At 31.3% G+C, this 16,334-nt stretch overlaps 1 protein-coding gene and 1 pseudogene across 1 annotated transcript; one reads left to right on the forward strand and one right to left on the reverse strand.

Annotated features, from left to right (window-relative positions):
• Positions 1-2,133: 2,133 nt before the first annotated feature.
• Positions 2,134-3,045, reverse strand: LOC127094198 (mitogen-activated protein kinase kinase kinase 20-like; annotated as a pseudogene).
• A 6,589-nt stretch (positions 3,046-9,634) lies between these two features.
• On the forward strand, positions 9,635-13,795 carry LOC127091163 (UDP-glucuronic acid decarboxylase 1). The gene is made up of 7 exons (XM_051029720.1): positions 9,635-10,464; positions 11,147-11,289; positions 11,373-11,452; positions 12,085-12,168; positions 12,263-12,337; positions 12,946-13,038; positions 13,252-13,795. Exons 1-7 carry the CDS (start codon positions 9,857-9,859, stop codon positions 13,459-13,461), a joined length of 1,293 nt encoding a protein of 430 aa, XP_050885677.1. The 5' UTR covers positions 9,635-9,856; the 3' UTR covers positions 13,462-13,795.
• The last annotated feature ends 2,539 nt before the right edge of the window (positions 13,796-16,334 follow it).

Raw genomic sequence — 16,334 nt, forward strand, 5'->3', positions numbered from 1 at the left:
CGTAGGGCTTGCCAGAGAAAGATGCCTTGATTTGGTTTCCGACTAGTGATTGTTTGAGTTGATGAACTCAAGAGACATGTTTCCATACATTGCGAGTCTTGTGAACTCATGTCCTTATTCCCCTTTGACTTGAGTTAGAATTTGATTAGAACCCTGTAGAGCCGAGTGAACCCATAGGATAGAGGAACTCACTGAGATTATCATCTCACCCTAATATTGTTGTTATTTTTCAGGTATTATTTGTAGGTTTAATATACATGAAGAGTTTTGCATTGATGTTTCAAGGGAAGCTTTTATTGTCATCTTCCATTGTGTATATTGTACAATGGCAGATATTGTACTTAGATTAGATTTTTATTTTTGACACTTTCCATATCTTATACCATATGTTGTATTTATTGTTTTGTAAATGGTCAAGTATGTAAATGATGCCAATAGGTACTTATGATTGTGTCACGCCAAATAATAACACTTGTAAGATACTATTTTAGATATATTTTTGCGGGTCGTTACACAAGGTGTACGCAATTTGCTTTGAGGAGGATGAATCTCGAAATTACTTCTTTTTTCATTGTAAGGTATCAGTCAAGGTGTGGGAGTTTTCTTTTCTCTGGTTAGAAGTGGTGGTCGACAAAACGGTCGGCTATAGTGACCATTTCCAAAAGTTCTTAGGAGATCTTAAAAGAAAAGTCAAGAAGTCAAAGGTGATGATCTTATGGCCAATTATAGTGTGGAGTGTGTGGATCATGAGGAATAGTTTGATGTTCAATCACAACATTAGTGATGTAGATGATATTGTGGTAAACATAAAATTTGTGTCATGGTATTTGCTAGCCTTAAGTAGTAAGGGTAGAATTTGAGGAATTTATTACGATTGGTGCAAATGCCCAAAAAAATTCTTATTGTAAAATGATGATTTTGCATCGGGTTTGAGTACTCCTTGTACTTCACTACAATTTTCTTATCAAAAACAAAAACAAAAGTGTAAATGTCTATTCTCATAATATTCTTTTTTTTTTCAAAAGTTTAATTATCGATTTCCATAAAAAAAATATATGTTAAACATATTTTTAAAAAGCTTGAAAATTAAATTTCTATATATTTTTTAATAATTTATTACTAAGAATATATTTGAATCCTTAAAATAAGCTCACCAACTAAATATTAATCTTGAATTTGATACGATGCATTTAAAAATCTTCATACCCTTTGATCACTACAAAAACCATGAATCGACCTAATCCGTAATTTTACTTCTTGCTTAAAAACAAAAAGAATTAACTAACATTATGGGATGTTGTTGAAGTATTAACAATGTATATTTTTTCAACAATAAAACTTCACTTTAACATTTTTTTAACTTGTGTGCCATAAAAGTATAAGTCATCATTATTTATTATTATTATTATTATTATTATTATTATTATTATTATTATTATTATTATTATTATCCAAATAAAGTTCTAAATCTAATTCAATAATATCCATTTTGATTAAAACTAGTTTTTCAATGAACAAACACTTAAAAAAAAAGAATTGTTGTTTTAAGTTTAAAACTTACATTTTCAAAAATACCTAACTGAGAAATTATTAGGTTAATGTTTGTTACAAGGATTTAAAAAAATATTTCTATTATAAAAAATTTCAATAATGAAATAATTTTAAAAAACTTTCGCGAATTTTATGATTTTATTATGATGTAAGAAGGTAAAAATATTTATTCTCATAAAATTTTATATTCTTTTAAAGTTATAATTATCAATTTTAGTTAAAATATCAAATTTTATATTAAACACTTTTAAAAATAAATAAATAAATAATTTAAATTTCATATATTCATTTTTAAATAACTTATGTTTAAGAATACTTTTGAATCCTTAAAAAAACTGAATAACTAAATCTAAATTTTGAATTTGATATAATCATTAAAAAATCTTTATACACTTTATCACCACAAAAACATATGAATACTTGTAATCCCGAATTTTACAAAGAAAGAATTAGCTAATATCATGTGATGTTGTTGAAGTATTTACGATGGAAAAGACTCTTTGTCAAAATTCTAATTTGATCAGACTAAACACAATCATATGATTCTAACCAATTTTTCGATCTTTGATCCGTAAGTAATTGCTAGGGTATCTCCGGCGGTAAAGTCGATTTAGTAGAAGAAGCAAAAAAATCGAAATGAGTTCTTGAAGACATTAATAGCAATGGCGACTCATCTTTCAAATTTAATACAATTTCATCATCTAAAATAAAAGGGTGATTCAAAAGCATCTCGTCAGTCCATCTTTTCAATGGATCTTTAACAAAACACTTTCTAAGAAAATTTATGCCTTCTTCTGATAACTCATATAGAATCAAATATAATTCATCTCCAATCCCAATTCAAATCATCAATGATCACATATTTTCTTGCTACTCATATTCCATGTTGGTTTACCACTAATCATCTCCATGAAAGCACAACTAAGAGCCCAAATATCCATAGGAGATTCATAAACACTACCATTAATCGACTCCGACACCATAAAAATAGGAGTTCCTATGCATTCCAACTTCTTCTCACCCTCTTTTAAACCTTTCTCCTTTGCAAGACCAAAATCTGAAATCTTAACATTTCCATGGTTGAATACAAGAAGTTTTTTTAGCTTTACGTCGCAATGAAAGAAACTGCTTTCATGAATGTGTTTAAGTCCTTCTACAATATACCTCGTGTAACAGCGAACCAGAGTTTCCAACAACTTACCTCAGTGATTCTTGAGCTGATCGGAAAGTGTTCCACCGATGACGTATTCAAGAAATATCTTATAACACTCCTTTCCATCTTCAAAAGTATGATTGTGATCAAAACACTTGATAATATGTGGAAATGAACCTAAACGATCTAGTATATGTTTCTCCTTTTTGAGAAAATGTGAGGTGTATTCTTCGGAGGATAAAGAAGTTTTAATGTAAGAACCTTGTAATTAACATTTCTTCACATGACATTTAATATAAAAAATTAAAAATATTAAAATTTCAACTCCCTTCACATGACATTTATATCTATTTTAGGATTGTCATCTTATTATTAAAAAATGTTAATTAAAAGTTTATAAAAACAATGTAATGAGTATAATAATAATAATAATAATAATAATAATAATAATAATAATAATAAGAAGAAGAAGAAGAAGAAGAATAATAAACCTAACATTTGAATTGCATAATCTAGATGAAGTCAAGGAAAGAAGCACAAGTTGCTGATGAAGATGAGGAGGTTGATAATGACTATCTGCTGGTAAGAGACAGGTCGAGAAGCGTCATCAAGCCACCTCAAAGATTTGGTTATGAAGATCTTATAGTGTTTGCATTAATCTATGCTAGTGAGGTACTTGATAAATAACCTAGAGATTACAAGGAAGCTAGGAGGAGCCAAAACAAGACTGAATGGCTGAAAGTCATGGATGATGAGATAAAATCTCTTCATGATAACCATAGTTGGAAGCTGATCAAGAAAACTATTAGAGCCAGGTTAATCAGCTGTAAGTGGGTTCATAAGGTTAAGGAAGAAAAGGAGTGATGTCGAAGAGATTTAAGGCAAGGTTGGTTGCTAGGGGGTTCACTAAAAAAGAAGGAGTCAACTTCAATGACGTGTTCTCACTTGTTGTAAAGCATAGACCCATTAGAATGTTGTTAGGTATGGTGGTGAAGTTAGACTTATAACTTGTACATATGGATGTAAAGGTAACCTTCATGTATGGTGATCTAGATGAAACAATCCCTATGAGGCAACCTGAAGGATATGCAGAAAAGGGAAAGAAGGATTATGTGTGCAAGCTAAATAGGTATTTGTATGGACTGAAAGAATCCCCTAGACAACGGAATATGAGATTTGACAAGTTCATGGCACACATAGGTTTAAGTAGGAGCCAGTTTGACCATTATGTTTACTTCAGATTTCGACCTAGATGTTCACTTGTTATTTTGTTGCCTTATATGGATGACACCCTCATAGCAAGCAACAATGTCGATGAATTAATAAAGGTGAAAGTTGAACTCGATAAGGAGTTCGACATGAAGGATCTGGTAGCTGCGACTATGATTCTTGGGATTGATATTCAGAGAGATAGAAAGTAGTCGAGACTATGCTTATCTCAAGAGACATACCTGAATAAGATTCTCGACAAATTTGGTATTTCGAATTCAAATCCTGTAGTAACATTGACAAATCCTCAATTCAAGCTTATTAAGACTCAAGGTCCTAGTACTAAAGTCGAAAGAGAATATATGAATAGAATTCCATATGCTAGTATAATAGGTTCTTTGATGTATGGTATGGTATATACGAGGCCAAACATAGAGTATGAAGTGAGCCTTATAAGTAGGTATATGTCAAATCTTGGGAAGGCATACTGGAAAGCTTTGAAGTGGATCATGAGATACATATAAGGATCCTTGAGTAGGGTCATAGTTTATGGTAGAGCCACGAGTGATGGTGAAGCTGAAGTCGAAGGATTTGTCGACTTTGACTATGCAAGATGTATGGATACTAGAAAATCTCTTTCTGGATATATTTTCACTATGTTTGATACAATAATCAGTTGTAAAGCTTCTATTCAGAAGGTTGTTCCTTATCAAACACGAAAGCTGAATATATTTCCCTCGTTGAAGCTATGAAATAAGCATTGTGGCTTGAAGGGTTTGTTAAGGAACTGAAACTTCAAGGTCGAGTTATCACTATTAAATGTGATAGTCAAAGTGCCATATATCTGTTAAAGAATTCAGCCTATCATGAGAGAATAAAACTCATTGATTTAGGTTGCATTTCTTCAGGGAGAAAATCAAAAATGGAGAAGTTAAATTGATGAAGATTTTGACAGATCATAGTGATACATATATGATCACCAATTCATTGCCAAGTTGCAAGTTCTTCCATTGTATGCAGTTGATAAAGTTGTACATTGAAAGCTAGTTTGTTCCTTTAATATTGTAAACTTTGTTCCAAAGTGGAGATTTGTGGTATTTTGGATCGAACTCTAGTCTCGACAGGGATAACTTCTTGTTTCGAAAGAGTTGTGCATGTTGTAGTCAAAGTCTATTCAAGTATCCAGGAGTCAAAGATGTGCATGTTGTAGTCGAAGCATGTTCAAACATATAGTTATATAAGTTAGCTTGTTGCTTAAGTTAGCTTAGTGTTTAAGTTAACTTATAGTCTATAAATAAGTTGTTCTCTCAGGTTGTTGAGAGAGGGTTAAGCGTTGGTTGTTGTTATTCACTTGTAACATTTTTTGCCCTAATTGAAAAAGTGAATAGAAAAACGGTTTTAACCAATTCTTCTTCTTCTTCTTCTTCTTCTTCCCTCTTTTCTCCTCTCTCTCTCTCTCTCTCTCTCTCTCTCTCTCTCTCTCTCTCTCTTGTAAAATTAAAAGGGTTTCTTGTGTTTGTTCAAGAAACTCAATCTTTCTCGTAGTTTTTATTTGTTCCTGGTGCGATGTTTGTCGCAACAATATCCATTATCAAATATTGGAAGTGGTGAAAGTAATAATGACTAAATGGTAGAATTAAATAAAAAGAAAATAATTTGCATTGTAAGTTGAAATTGATCATTTATTTTGTAACATTTTTTTATTCCAAATGAGTCCCTCATTGTGGGACGAAGAGAGTATTTGTTTTGGCCTTCGGATTTTTTCTTTTGTTGCAAGACATGGAAATAGAAATGTGGCATATTGGTTAAAGTGAAAAAACGAGTTAGATAAGAACATATGTTTAAAAATGGGAATGTTTAAAATTGTATTTGAATGGGTCTTTAAACATTGATTTAGTAAGATACTCGTGCGTCCACACGGGTAAATGTTATTATTATAATATGGTATTTTTATTATTAGTCATTTGTCTGAATATAATATATTATAGCGAATGCCAATATAAAGTAACTTTCAAATAAACTAACACTGTATTAGCAATTATGTAGTAGAACATTTATTTTAACATTAACATGATTTACTAATTACAAATAAAACAACTAACAGGCTTGTTTGGACGTCGCATGTTGGTTTGAAATTTGTGTCATTGGAGATGATTGGTCAATTCTAATAGGAAGCGAAAAGAAGGAATTCGTATAAATGAAAAAAATAATAATGAATGTTAAGAGTATATAAATGAATGTGAATGCAAATGACATTTATTAAACTTACGATGTTTATATTGTTGATGAGACCTACATAGGTGTGCCCGTTGAATTTTCATAGTTGACATTGATGGAGTTGGATTTTAATTTTCCACATCCTTCGGATGTCGCTATAAAACCTTGTGCCGAGTGAGACATTCCAAGTGCCTTAAGGGGACGACCTCGACACGGTTTAACTGTTGCTTGACTTTTATCGGAATAATGATATTTCATAAGAAGGGGACAAAAGATTAAAAGTAGATGAAGTTAATAAAACATGAAGGAATCACTTTCAAGTAAATATATAATAGGCTAACAATGACATTCCTAATATTGGACAACTTACATATGCATATTTGAAGAATAACATCATAAAATGAGAATGAGCTTGTTGTACTACATACATCTCAAACAAATTTTTAGGGCGTTAGATTCACTCAAAATAGTAGTTTTATAAAATTGATGTTGATAGTTGCATGAATTAAGATTTGGCATAATATCAGTGGAATTAGTTATTAAGAATAATATTATATCCTTTTATTACTTATTACTCAAGTAAAAACAGATAGACATCCAAACGTGAAGAACTTTGCAAGGACAATTAAATTGTTAAAATGCTTTGAGGTTTGGTTGAACAAATTATATGTAATCCAAGTAATTCAAGTAAATGTCAATACATAGGTAGTCATGTTGTAATATATAATCTATTCCACATCCTAATATTGATGTAAGCATGTCCCTTAGGCTACGAGGTTATGCCAAATTGTGACATTCGATTGCAAGTCGTTCACATTGCATTTTATGTTGGTAATAACAAACAATAAGAACAAGTCCAATTTTTTTAAATGTAAGATCCTATATAAATTGCCGAATCAATAGGTAGTCATGTTGTAATATATAATCTGTCAGACATCCTAATATTGATGTAAGCATGCCCCTTAGGTTAGGAGGTTGTGCCAAATTGTGACATTGGATTGCAAGCAGTTCACATTATATTTTATGTTGGTAACAACAAACAATAAGAACAGGTCCAAACCTTTTGAATGTAAGGTCCTATATAATTTTTCGAATAAATAGTTGAGCAACAAAGATAGTATTCATAAGAAGGGTTATTAAAGGATATTATAAAATTGTGCATATATCAGGTACATAAAATAAAATGTATGTTGAACTTAAAACATGTTGGATTATTTTTGTTGACAGTCGCCATAAAATTATCAAAGTTCCTCATGGAATCAAAATATGTCATATGATTATTCCCCTAAATATTTAGAAAAAAAATGGATATAATAAAACATATAAATAGTAATGATAAAAAAAAACAATTAAGAAAACTAATAATATGATTTATAATTAGGAAATTGTGTGAAAATTACTGCAGAAAGAGGCTTAGGAGCATGTTGTTGGAGGTGGAAGGTTCATAAAGTGAATTAGAGTAAAGATTTCACATAGAGTGAAGTGCAGCAGTGACATGCAATGTTTTGAGTCCTGTTTTGCCAAAGCGTTCACCACTCACAGTAATAAAGTTTCGAAATAGGTACATAATTTCTCTAAACATAAATAAGAAAAAGAAAGAAAAAGATGGGGAAAAATTAGGTAAAATTGAAGTGAATAAACGAGTGGGAAGAATTATCTTGTTATTGAGGAAGTCGAAGAAGAAAATGCTCAAGAGATTTGAGGAACTGATGTAAAATGAAGGATTCCACAAAATTAAGAAAGGAAGTATAAGGAATAAATTTAGCCTTTAAGCAAAAGCTGTTATGGTACTTTTTACTATAATAAAAAAAAAACGAAGGAGTAGCCCTGACCTTTTTCAATCCCTACGTGGCTCCGCCATTGATTTTAAGATAATTTAAGTGTTTAAAATATTATAAAAAAATGATTTGTTTACAATTTTAATCTTGATTCATTTAATTTTCTATTAATTTTTTAACCATAGCCATCTCATATAAAACCATGATAGACCATTTTGTAATAATTTTCATCAAACAGTACATTATTTATATACTACTTCATTGATTTACAAATCGATAACAATGAATAACCATGTTATCTTATGTAATTAACATGCTAATGTTTTTTTCCTAAAGATATCAGGTGAGATCTATTTTTTTTACATTAAATAAAAAACTTAAAAAGGTCACAATTCAATTTATTTTAGGATTGTGAATTTATTATTAAAAAATGTTAATTAAAAATTTACAACAACAATAATAATAATAATAATAATAATAATAATAACAATTAATCTAATAATAATAATAATAATAATAATAAAAATAATAATAATAATAATAATAATAATAATAATAATAATAATAATAATAACAATAATAATAATAATAATAATAATAATAATAATAATAATACATCTATAGAAGAATCTAGTTAATATAAACTAAAATCCAAATATGAATAAACACGAATCTATTACTACCATACAACTAAAATCCAAATATGAATAAACACGAATCTATTACTACTATACAACGATATTCTATTGTTATTTGTATTAAATATTTGCCACACATCATTTTGTAAATTAATTTAAAAACAATATTTCTTCAAAATAAAATGAGCAACAAATCAATTATTTAATTTTAAAAATTCAAATACATTTTTTTAAATATGACCACACAAATAGAAAATAAAAACAAAAAATTATATATCATATTGCCACGTTTTATTTTGTACATTACTTTGAAACTAATAAATCGATGAAATTAGTATGTGTGAATTGAATTAAATGAGTATAATTTGGTAATTTATAGTTTAATTTTTGACGATATCATCTATTTATATTTATATATAAATGTAAACAAATTATCGATATAAATAATTCAACAACTTTTAAATAAATTAATTTAAAATTACTATTTTTTTCTAAATAAAATGGAAAAAAACTTAATTCTAAAAATTCAAATAAAAAGTTATAACTAAAACCACATAAATAAAGTATAAATTATAAATAAAATAGCATTAATAAGAATGACTATATAAGCATTACACATAACTTAATAAGAATAATTATATGGTAATTTTTATCTATCGTCTTATTTATAATTTCTATTTATGAGAATCTATTTTATAGTTTTATATTTCAATATTAGAATTAAATAACAATTATAGTTTTAATTAAATTATTTTGATGATAGAATAGACATATAATTTTAATTAAACAATAAAATTATTTTAAATTATGGAACATCTCTATTAAACTTGTGTTAAAAAAAATATATGCATAAAAAATAATTTTACAATATCACTCAATCAATAATATACTCTATCAAATTGCAAGTATATTTTAAAATTAATATTACATGACAACTATAGTTTTTATTGGTAGAAAACAATAATAAAAATGTGACGGTCATAGTAGATTTTAATAAACTTTGATGTTCAGTATTTTATTTTAATAAATGTAAGAAAAAAGGTAAAATTCTAAGCACTACACGTTGAGAAACGTAGCATCCATAACGGAAAGTGATTTACCTTCAATTTCACGCTTTCTGTTGAGTGTTTTGTTATTAACCACCAGCTACTGCACTTTCCCTTCATCATTCATATCTATCTTATATATCACATTACAGTTAACACGTTTTTGATGTAAAACCAAAAAAGGAAAATAATAAATTCTGCATTTAATATATTTTTAACCTTTCCATAATTTCAATCTTGAAAGCGAAAGAGTGAAAAAATACAATGAAACAATTACACAAGCAACACAGCTTGAATCACAGAAGAGAAGAAGAAATGGGAAGCGGACAAGGTGAAACTCCACCGTACTCACCCAAATCGATGAAGCACACACGATCGCTCCCTAGATCGATCAACTACCTCTTGAGGGAACAGCGTCTTCTCTTCATTTTGGTTGGGATTTTGATCGGTTCAACGTTTTTCATCATTCAGCCGACGCTTTCTCGCATAGGTCCGCCGGAGGGTCCGGCGTTTATCCCTAGATCTGGTGGATTTGTTCGGATTAATTCCGGTGTTCATAATGGGAGAGTTGGACGTCTTCCGGCGGGAATTGGTGGTCGGCGGTTGAGAGTGGTGGTTACCGGTGGCGCTGGATTTGTTGGAAGTCATTTGGTTGATAAGTTGATTGCTAGAGGGAATGATGTTATCGTTATTGATAATTTTTTCACTGGGAGGAAGGAGAATTTGGTGCATTTGTTTGGGAACCCTAGGTTTGAGTTGATTCGCCATGACGTTGTTGAACCGATTTTGTTGGAGGTTGATCAGATCTATCATCTTGCTTGTCCTGCATCACCTGTTCATTACAAATACAATCCTGTCAAGACAATCATATCCTTTGTTTTTCTTAGTTCTTTTAACTTTTGAAGTTTATTATATTATGATTATGATTATGATTCCATTTTCATTTTTTTTGTTGTAGAGTGAAAATTGATCGTAGAGATTTAGAACTGATTAAGCTAGAATTTGGAATGTTTGCATACTAGAATTGATTTTGACACTCAATTTCGAACTCACTTTTTACATAAAGTTAACCCGCCTAAATCATTTTATCTTTATCTCATTTTTAACTAGAATCAATTTTAGGTAATCAATTGTGTGTTTGGTTATGCGAGGATTTATTTTGTAGAATTGATTCTAGATAGATAGAAGTGAGTTGGATGGAAAATGATTTATGTTTGATACATTTATGTAAAAGAGAATTGAACAATAAATTTATGTGTAAAAGAGAATTAAACATGCGAGGATTTATGTTTGAACATTAAATTCCAAAGTTATAAATTTTAGCTTCAAGTAGACTCCATTCCAGAGGCAGAATCAATTCTACTTTAGAAGAACCAAGCACATCAAAATAATTTCGAAATCAATTCTACATCTCTAGAATTGCTTTTGGCTCTTCCAGAAGCTAAATCAAACATACAATAGTGGTTGCTTGGAAATTTGAATTCTGTGGTTGGATTTTTTATTATGGTTGTATTTTGGGATCCTTGACTTTATGTGATTGATGATTTACAAGACAAATGTTATGGGTACACTTAATATGTTGGGGCTTGCAAAGAGAATTGGGGCTAGGTTTCTTCTAACAAGTACTAGTGAGGTATATGGTGATCCTCTTGAGCATCCTCAAAAAGAGACTTACTGGGGGAATGTTAATCCAATTGGTTAGTGAGTTTATAAACCGATGTCTTGCTGAGAAATTATATTTTACTTTATTGGTGGCTAAATTATTATGTTGAAATTTTAGGTGAGAGGAGTTGTTATGATGAAGGGAAGCGAACTGCAGAGACACTGGCCATGGATTATCATCGTGGTGCTGGCGTTGAGGTAATTTACAAATCACGGGTGTTTGTTTTATCAAAGCTGGTTTAAGTTATTTAACTCAATGTCTTCTCTTGTTTTGGATTTGATAGTTTTTTGTGTAAATTTGTTTATATAACTTAAAAAACATTGATCTATTACATGTGTTCCATTTCACCTTGCTCAATATTTGTTAACTACTTGGTTTTTACTCGTCAACTAGTTATAATATCCTTAGCTTTTTCGACTGTTCATTTGGTGATGGTATACAAACAGAATGTAGTGTTTGAGCTTATTAACTTTGTCTTTCATTGGGGTTTGCTGAACACATTAAGCTTGAGCTATATATCTACAATTAGCGTAACGGTGAATTCACTGTCAGGTTACAGTTTTTTCAATCTCCCCGATAACTTTCCCGAAGTTAACTATATGAGCAAAGGATAGGTCAGGATTGAAATTGAATCATATGTTTATTCCTCTTGTGCACCCAACATCTGTTTTTGAAGTTCAACGTTTGGCAAATTTTTGTTACAGAAAAGAAGTAATATATAAATCAACATAAATGGCCATTAGAAAAAAAATCAACATACATGAATTTTTACTTATGATAAGTTCTTCAAATCACATGTTATTGGACTGATCCAGTTAGCTGGTTTTAGGTCCGCATTGCTCGAATTTTCAACACCTATGGACCCCGCATGTGTTTAGATGATGGACGTGTTGTTAGCAATTTTGTTGCACAGGTCTGACTCCCTTTCATTATTACTTTGTTTTTCTTTAAATTACCATGGGAGAGGTTTTTGTATTCTTATGATGTTTTTTTTTTCATGTCTGCAGGCTATTCGCAAACAGCCATTGACTGTATACGGTGATGGGAAGCAAACAAGAAGTTTCCAATATGTCTCTGATTTGGTGTGTAGCAAATATGCTTTTATGTTTTAAAACTTCATATCTTATTGAGTCCTTTTGATTTGAACTATCAATTCGGTATTGCATTCAACATATTTTGCTAATTATCATCTGAATTTTGACAAACCCTCTAACGCTTATCAGTGTACAAAAGTTAGTGGTTGGGTATTAAATGTTAATCAAGGTCTAGATAGTTGGTGTTGAAAACTGTATGTTGAAATATGCAACTGCACTCTACATGTTTTCTAAAACACTTATCTAGTGCGTGTAGCATAATTTTCTTATCAGAACTTTTTCTTGAGTGAACTCCCCAATATCATTCACATGGAGATGAGTTTTTCAGAGAATAACTGAGAGAATACATCAAGCAGAGAGAAAAAGCTGCTTTGAAACATGCATCAGAATATCAATCTTTGCTTGTAATTCATCTAAGCTGTTGTATGAGTCCTGTTTTCTACTACTGTTTATTTGAATGTTAACTCTTAGAATTAGATTAGTTCGAATTACACAATTGTGAATTACATAATATTTTAGAATTTGAATGTTAATTTTTAGAATTGGATTAGTTCAAATTACACAATGGTGAACTAAATATATTTTCCAATTTACAGGTTAATGGGCTGGCATCTTTGATGGATGGTGAACATGTGGGACCTTTCAACCTAGGTAACCCAGGAGAATTCACCATGTTAGAGCTTGCTCAGGTACCTAGTCTTATTTTGCACTTTCACTCTCATTTCTTATGATAAGGTCACCGTCAAATTATGCCATGACATGCTTATTTTGTTCATTATTTAATCAATGGATCAAATGTATTGTATGTTTGTTGTATCTTCTATAGTAAGGGAGTAAATAATGGATTGAAATCGAAGTTACCATTTTATTTTATGAATTCCTGTTATGGTAAAAACATGCAGGTTGTCAAAGAAACAATTGATTCAAGTGCTACAATAGAGTACAAACCAAATACTGCTGATGATCCACATATGAGGAAACCAGATATTAGCAAAGCAAAGGAACTGCTAAACTGGGAGCCGAAAATCCCACTGAGGGAAGGTTTGCCTCTTATGGTCAGTGATTTCCGGAATCGGATTTTGAATGAAGATGAAGGTAAAGCAATGAAATAAAGGTAGTAGCTAGTCCAGTGTGTATAGGGAGAACTGCGTGTCTCCCCTTCATTTTTCCTAATCTCTTGATCGGTCAACATCAACAGAAAGTCCCGGTAATACGACAGCTTTTGTAAGAAGTGTTTACTGGCCTTTTACTCATCTGTGTCAGCTTTGCATACAACTGAGTAATTGTTAATTTTTGATAAAATTCTTTTCAGCAGTTTTCTTTTCTATTGCATTGTTAGAAGTTGTAATATCCAATATTTGGATTATATTATAGTATTATGAGAAATTTATAAGATTTGAGATGGTAAATAATTAAAGGAAAATGCTAAGGGCACATGTTACACTATATGTAGGAAGAGTGCATGGATTTATTTCATAGAAAATTCTCCATGTTGGAGGCTAGCAAGTTGCCGCCCCAACTTTATACATCATTTTATGTTAAAGCTAGTGTTAGAAATACTTATTAAAATTAAATTGTTTTAAAAACACTAAGGAAAATTATATTCACCTATTTTAAATAGTTAAATGTGGCATACCTCCTATCTAGTTTTTAATTGTACAGTCTCATGTAAGCCGCACGTTCATTTTGAGAAGAAATTGAAACTAGTTTTTTCATTTTTTTGTTTAGTGTATGTTTGGATCACAAAAGAAAGTGAGAGAAAAGAAAATAAAGGAAGGAAAAAAAATAATGAAAAAAGAGAACGAAATATAAAAGAATTATTTAGTGGTTTATATAAGAGAAAGTGGGAGAAAATAAAATAAAAGGAAAGAAACAGAGACCAAGCTCTCTAATTCTTGGATTAGTTTGACTGTATTCTGTATTTACTATAGTATTTGTAATTATGCGTCTATCGTAAACATATTCTGTCAAATAAAAATCAGTTTCTATCATTAATTTGTATTTTGGCACCAGTTTTTATCATACTCTTCTATCATGGCTAAAGCACAATCAGATGGTTGTAAGTAGACCCTCCAAACTACAAGAAACTGCAATTATAGGGGCTTGATGCCCATTTGACCAATAATTTAAAAGAGAAATTACCATCCTTTGATGGTGATTTTGAAAGAGAAAGGCCCTCAAAAGCACACATTACTTGCAACCCAGATAGAAGGGAAGTTTATATCCTTTGGAAACAGATTCAATACCAGAAGGCCTGAATCCGGCTCGAAATGTGTATGTCATTCAAACTTCACACCTTTCTTCAAAGAATCCAGGCAACTCCATTTGGACACTTTTTGCATTGGCAATCTCTCTTAAGCGACATTTGTGTGGGTTAGATGTAGGAATCTCAACAACTAAACAATATATGTTAGCTTACATATTGCATGTCTGCATTTGTGACATGCATTGTCAATGAAAAAAATCTCTGCGATATCTAGCAGAACCAAGCTCTTCATACTCAACCTTACTCACACACATGTAATAAAATCTAGACTCGGTGCCAGGAGAGACCCTCCATGCCAAACACATAATAGGGGGCTACAGAAGAACTATTAGTTCTTATGTAAAAGTGACAAACTTACAAGAAACTTAACAGCCTATGAAAGATGTTAACTCTTTTTGTGTAGTTATCTTCACACGATAGTCATCAGGAACTAGAGGCTAAAGCTTCTTCTCTCTATAAAATATCATAATCAATTAGTTAAATTTGTAACAAAGTGCATTCAGCATATTACAGGGCATCATAGATCTACATTGTTACTAATGGTTGTCAGAGCTTGCTACTGATGCCAATTCATTCGCTGAACAAGGTTTTCCAAGAGAGGCAGTGGAAGCTTTTCTAGCGGCAGCTTTGGAGTATGTGGTGAGGATGCCTTGATGAGCGATATGAAACTCTGAGCCGCACATCAGAGCAGGAGGGATGCCGGAGGTGGCAAGTGCTTTCAGTGAAAGTGGCTATGAAATTCTCTGTTGAGGTTTCTGGCGGGAACGAACTGCAGGTCGGTCGTGTTGGTTTTGCAACCATTGATAGCGGAATGTTATCTGATTCGCCTCGGGTATGGATTGTCTCCGGTGAATTTTTGACTGGTGAGGGTCCTGTGAAACTCAACACCATTCAATAATTTTTTAATTAAGTTTTGTATATGTACTTGAAAGAAATCAAGTGATGAGATTTCACTGAATTTTTTTTAAACGGGAGACAATCAGTTCCCGATTCGCCTCCATTAACATTGGCGGAGGGTTTTTCTTGTGAGAAAAAACATTGCTAGAAAGATGGCGCATGAGCATTTCCAGTTATCCCGGTTTGATCTAGCACCATATATTCCTTGCTACAATCCGTAAGCACATTTGATGAGATTGAAATTGAGGACCTCCGATAAAGGAGTTGGCTATAGGGTGTTTATATTTGTTAAGCTATTGTTGAGAGAGTCTCGAGGTCAGGGTTAATTTTATAAATCCATGGTGGACGACAAACGTTGATGCAAATATTAATAATTCTACCGGTGCGGGCTAGTCAGAGTCACAACGGCTGACTTTTTTGTTTAACGTTTTCTCCATTCCCCATTCCTCCTAATAGATGGTCCGTTCATATATTAAATGGCAAGCTTAAACGTCATAAACCAAATTGATGAGTCCTATATACACATGTTCCCTTGTCTATCTTATGTCATTCGATAGTGAATAATTCCCTTGTCTCTTTGTTTGGGATATGCCACTTATGACTATAAACACGCCGTAAAAGCATATGTGCAATGTCTCGACTTTGGTTGAGGTGTATAGTTCTTTCGATCTTTCGCCTAGATCTGATATCTTGCTCCAATCATATTCTGCCCAATAATCGAGACGAGATACCCAGATGTATACAGTCCCCAAGCGTGAAACCTGAAGGGGCAAAGCATTTAAGGTTATTGTCATCCTAATTGTCCAATAACCGGGACAAGAT

Source organism: Lathyrus oleraceus, chromosome 6, assembly GCF_024323335.1.
Source record: "Lathyrus oleraceus cultivar Zhongwan6 chromosome 6, CAAS_Psat_ZW6_1.0, whole genome shotgun sequence".
Classification (NCBI taxonomy): domain Eukaryota; kingdom Viridiplantae; phylum Streptophyta; class Magnoliopsida; order Fabales; family Fabaceae; genus Lathyrus; species Lathyrus oleraceus.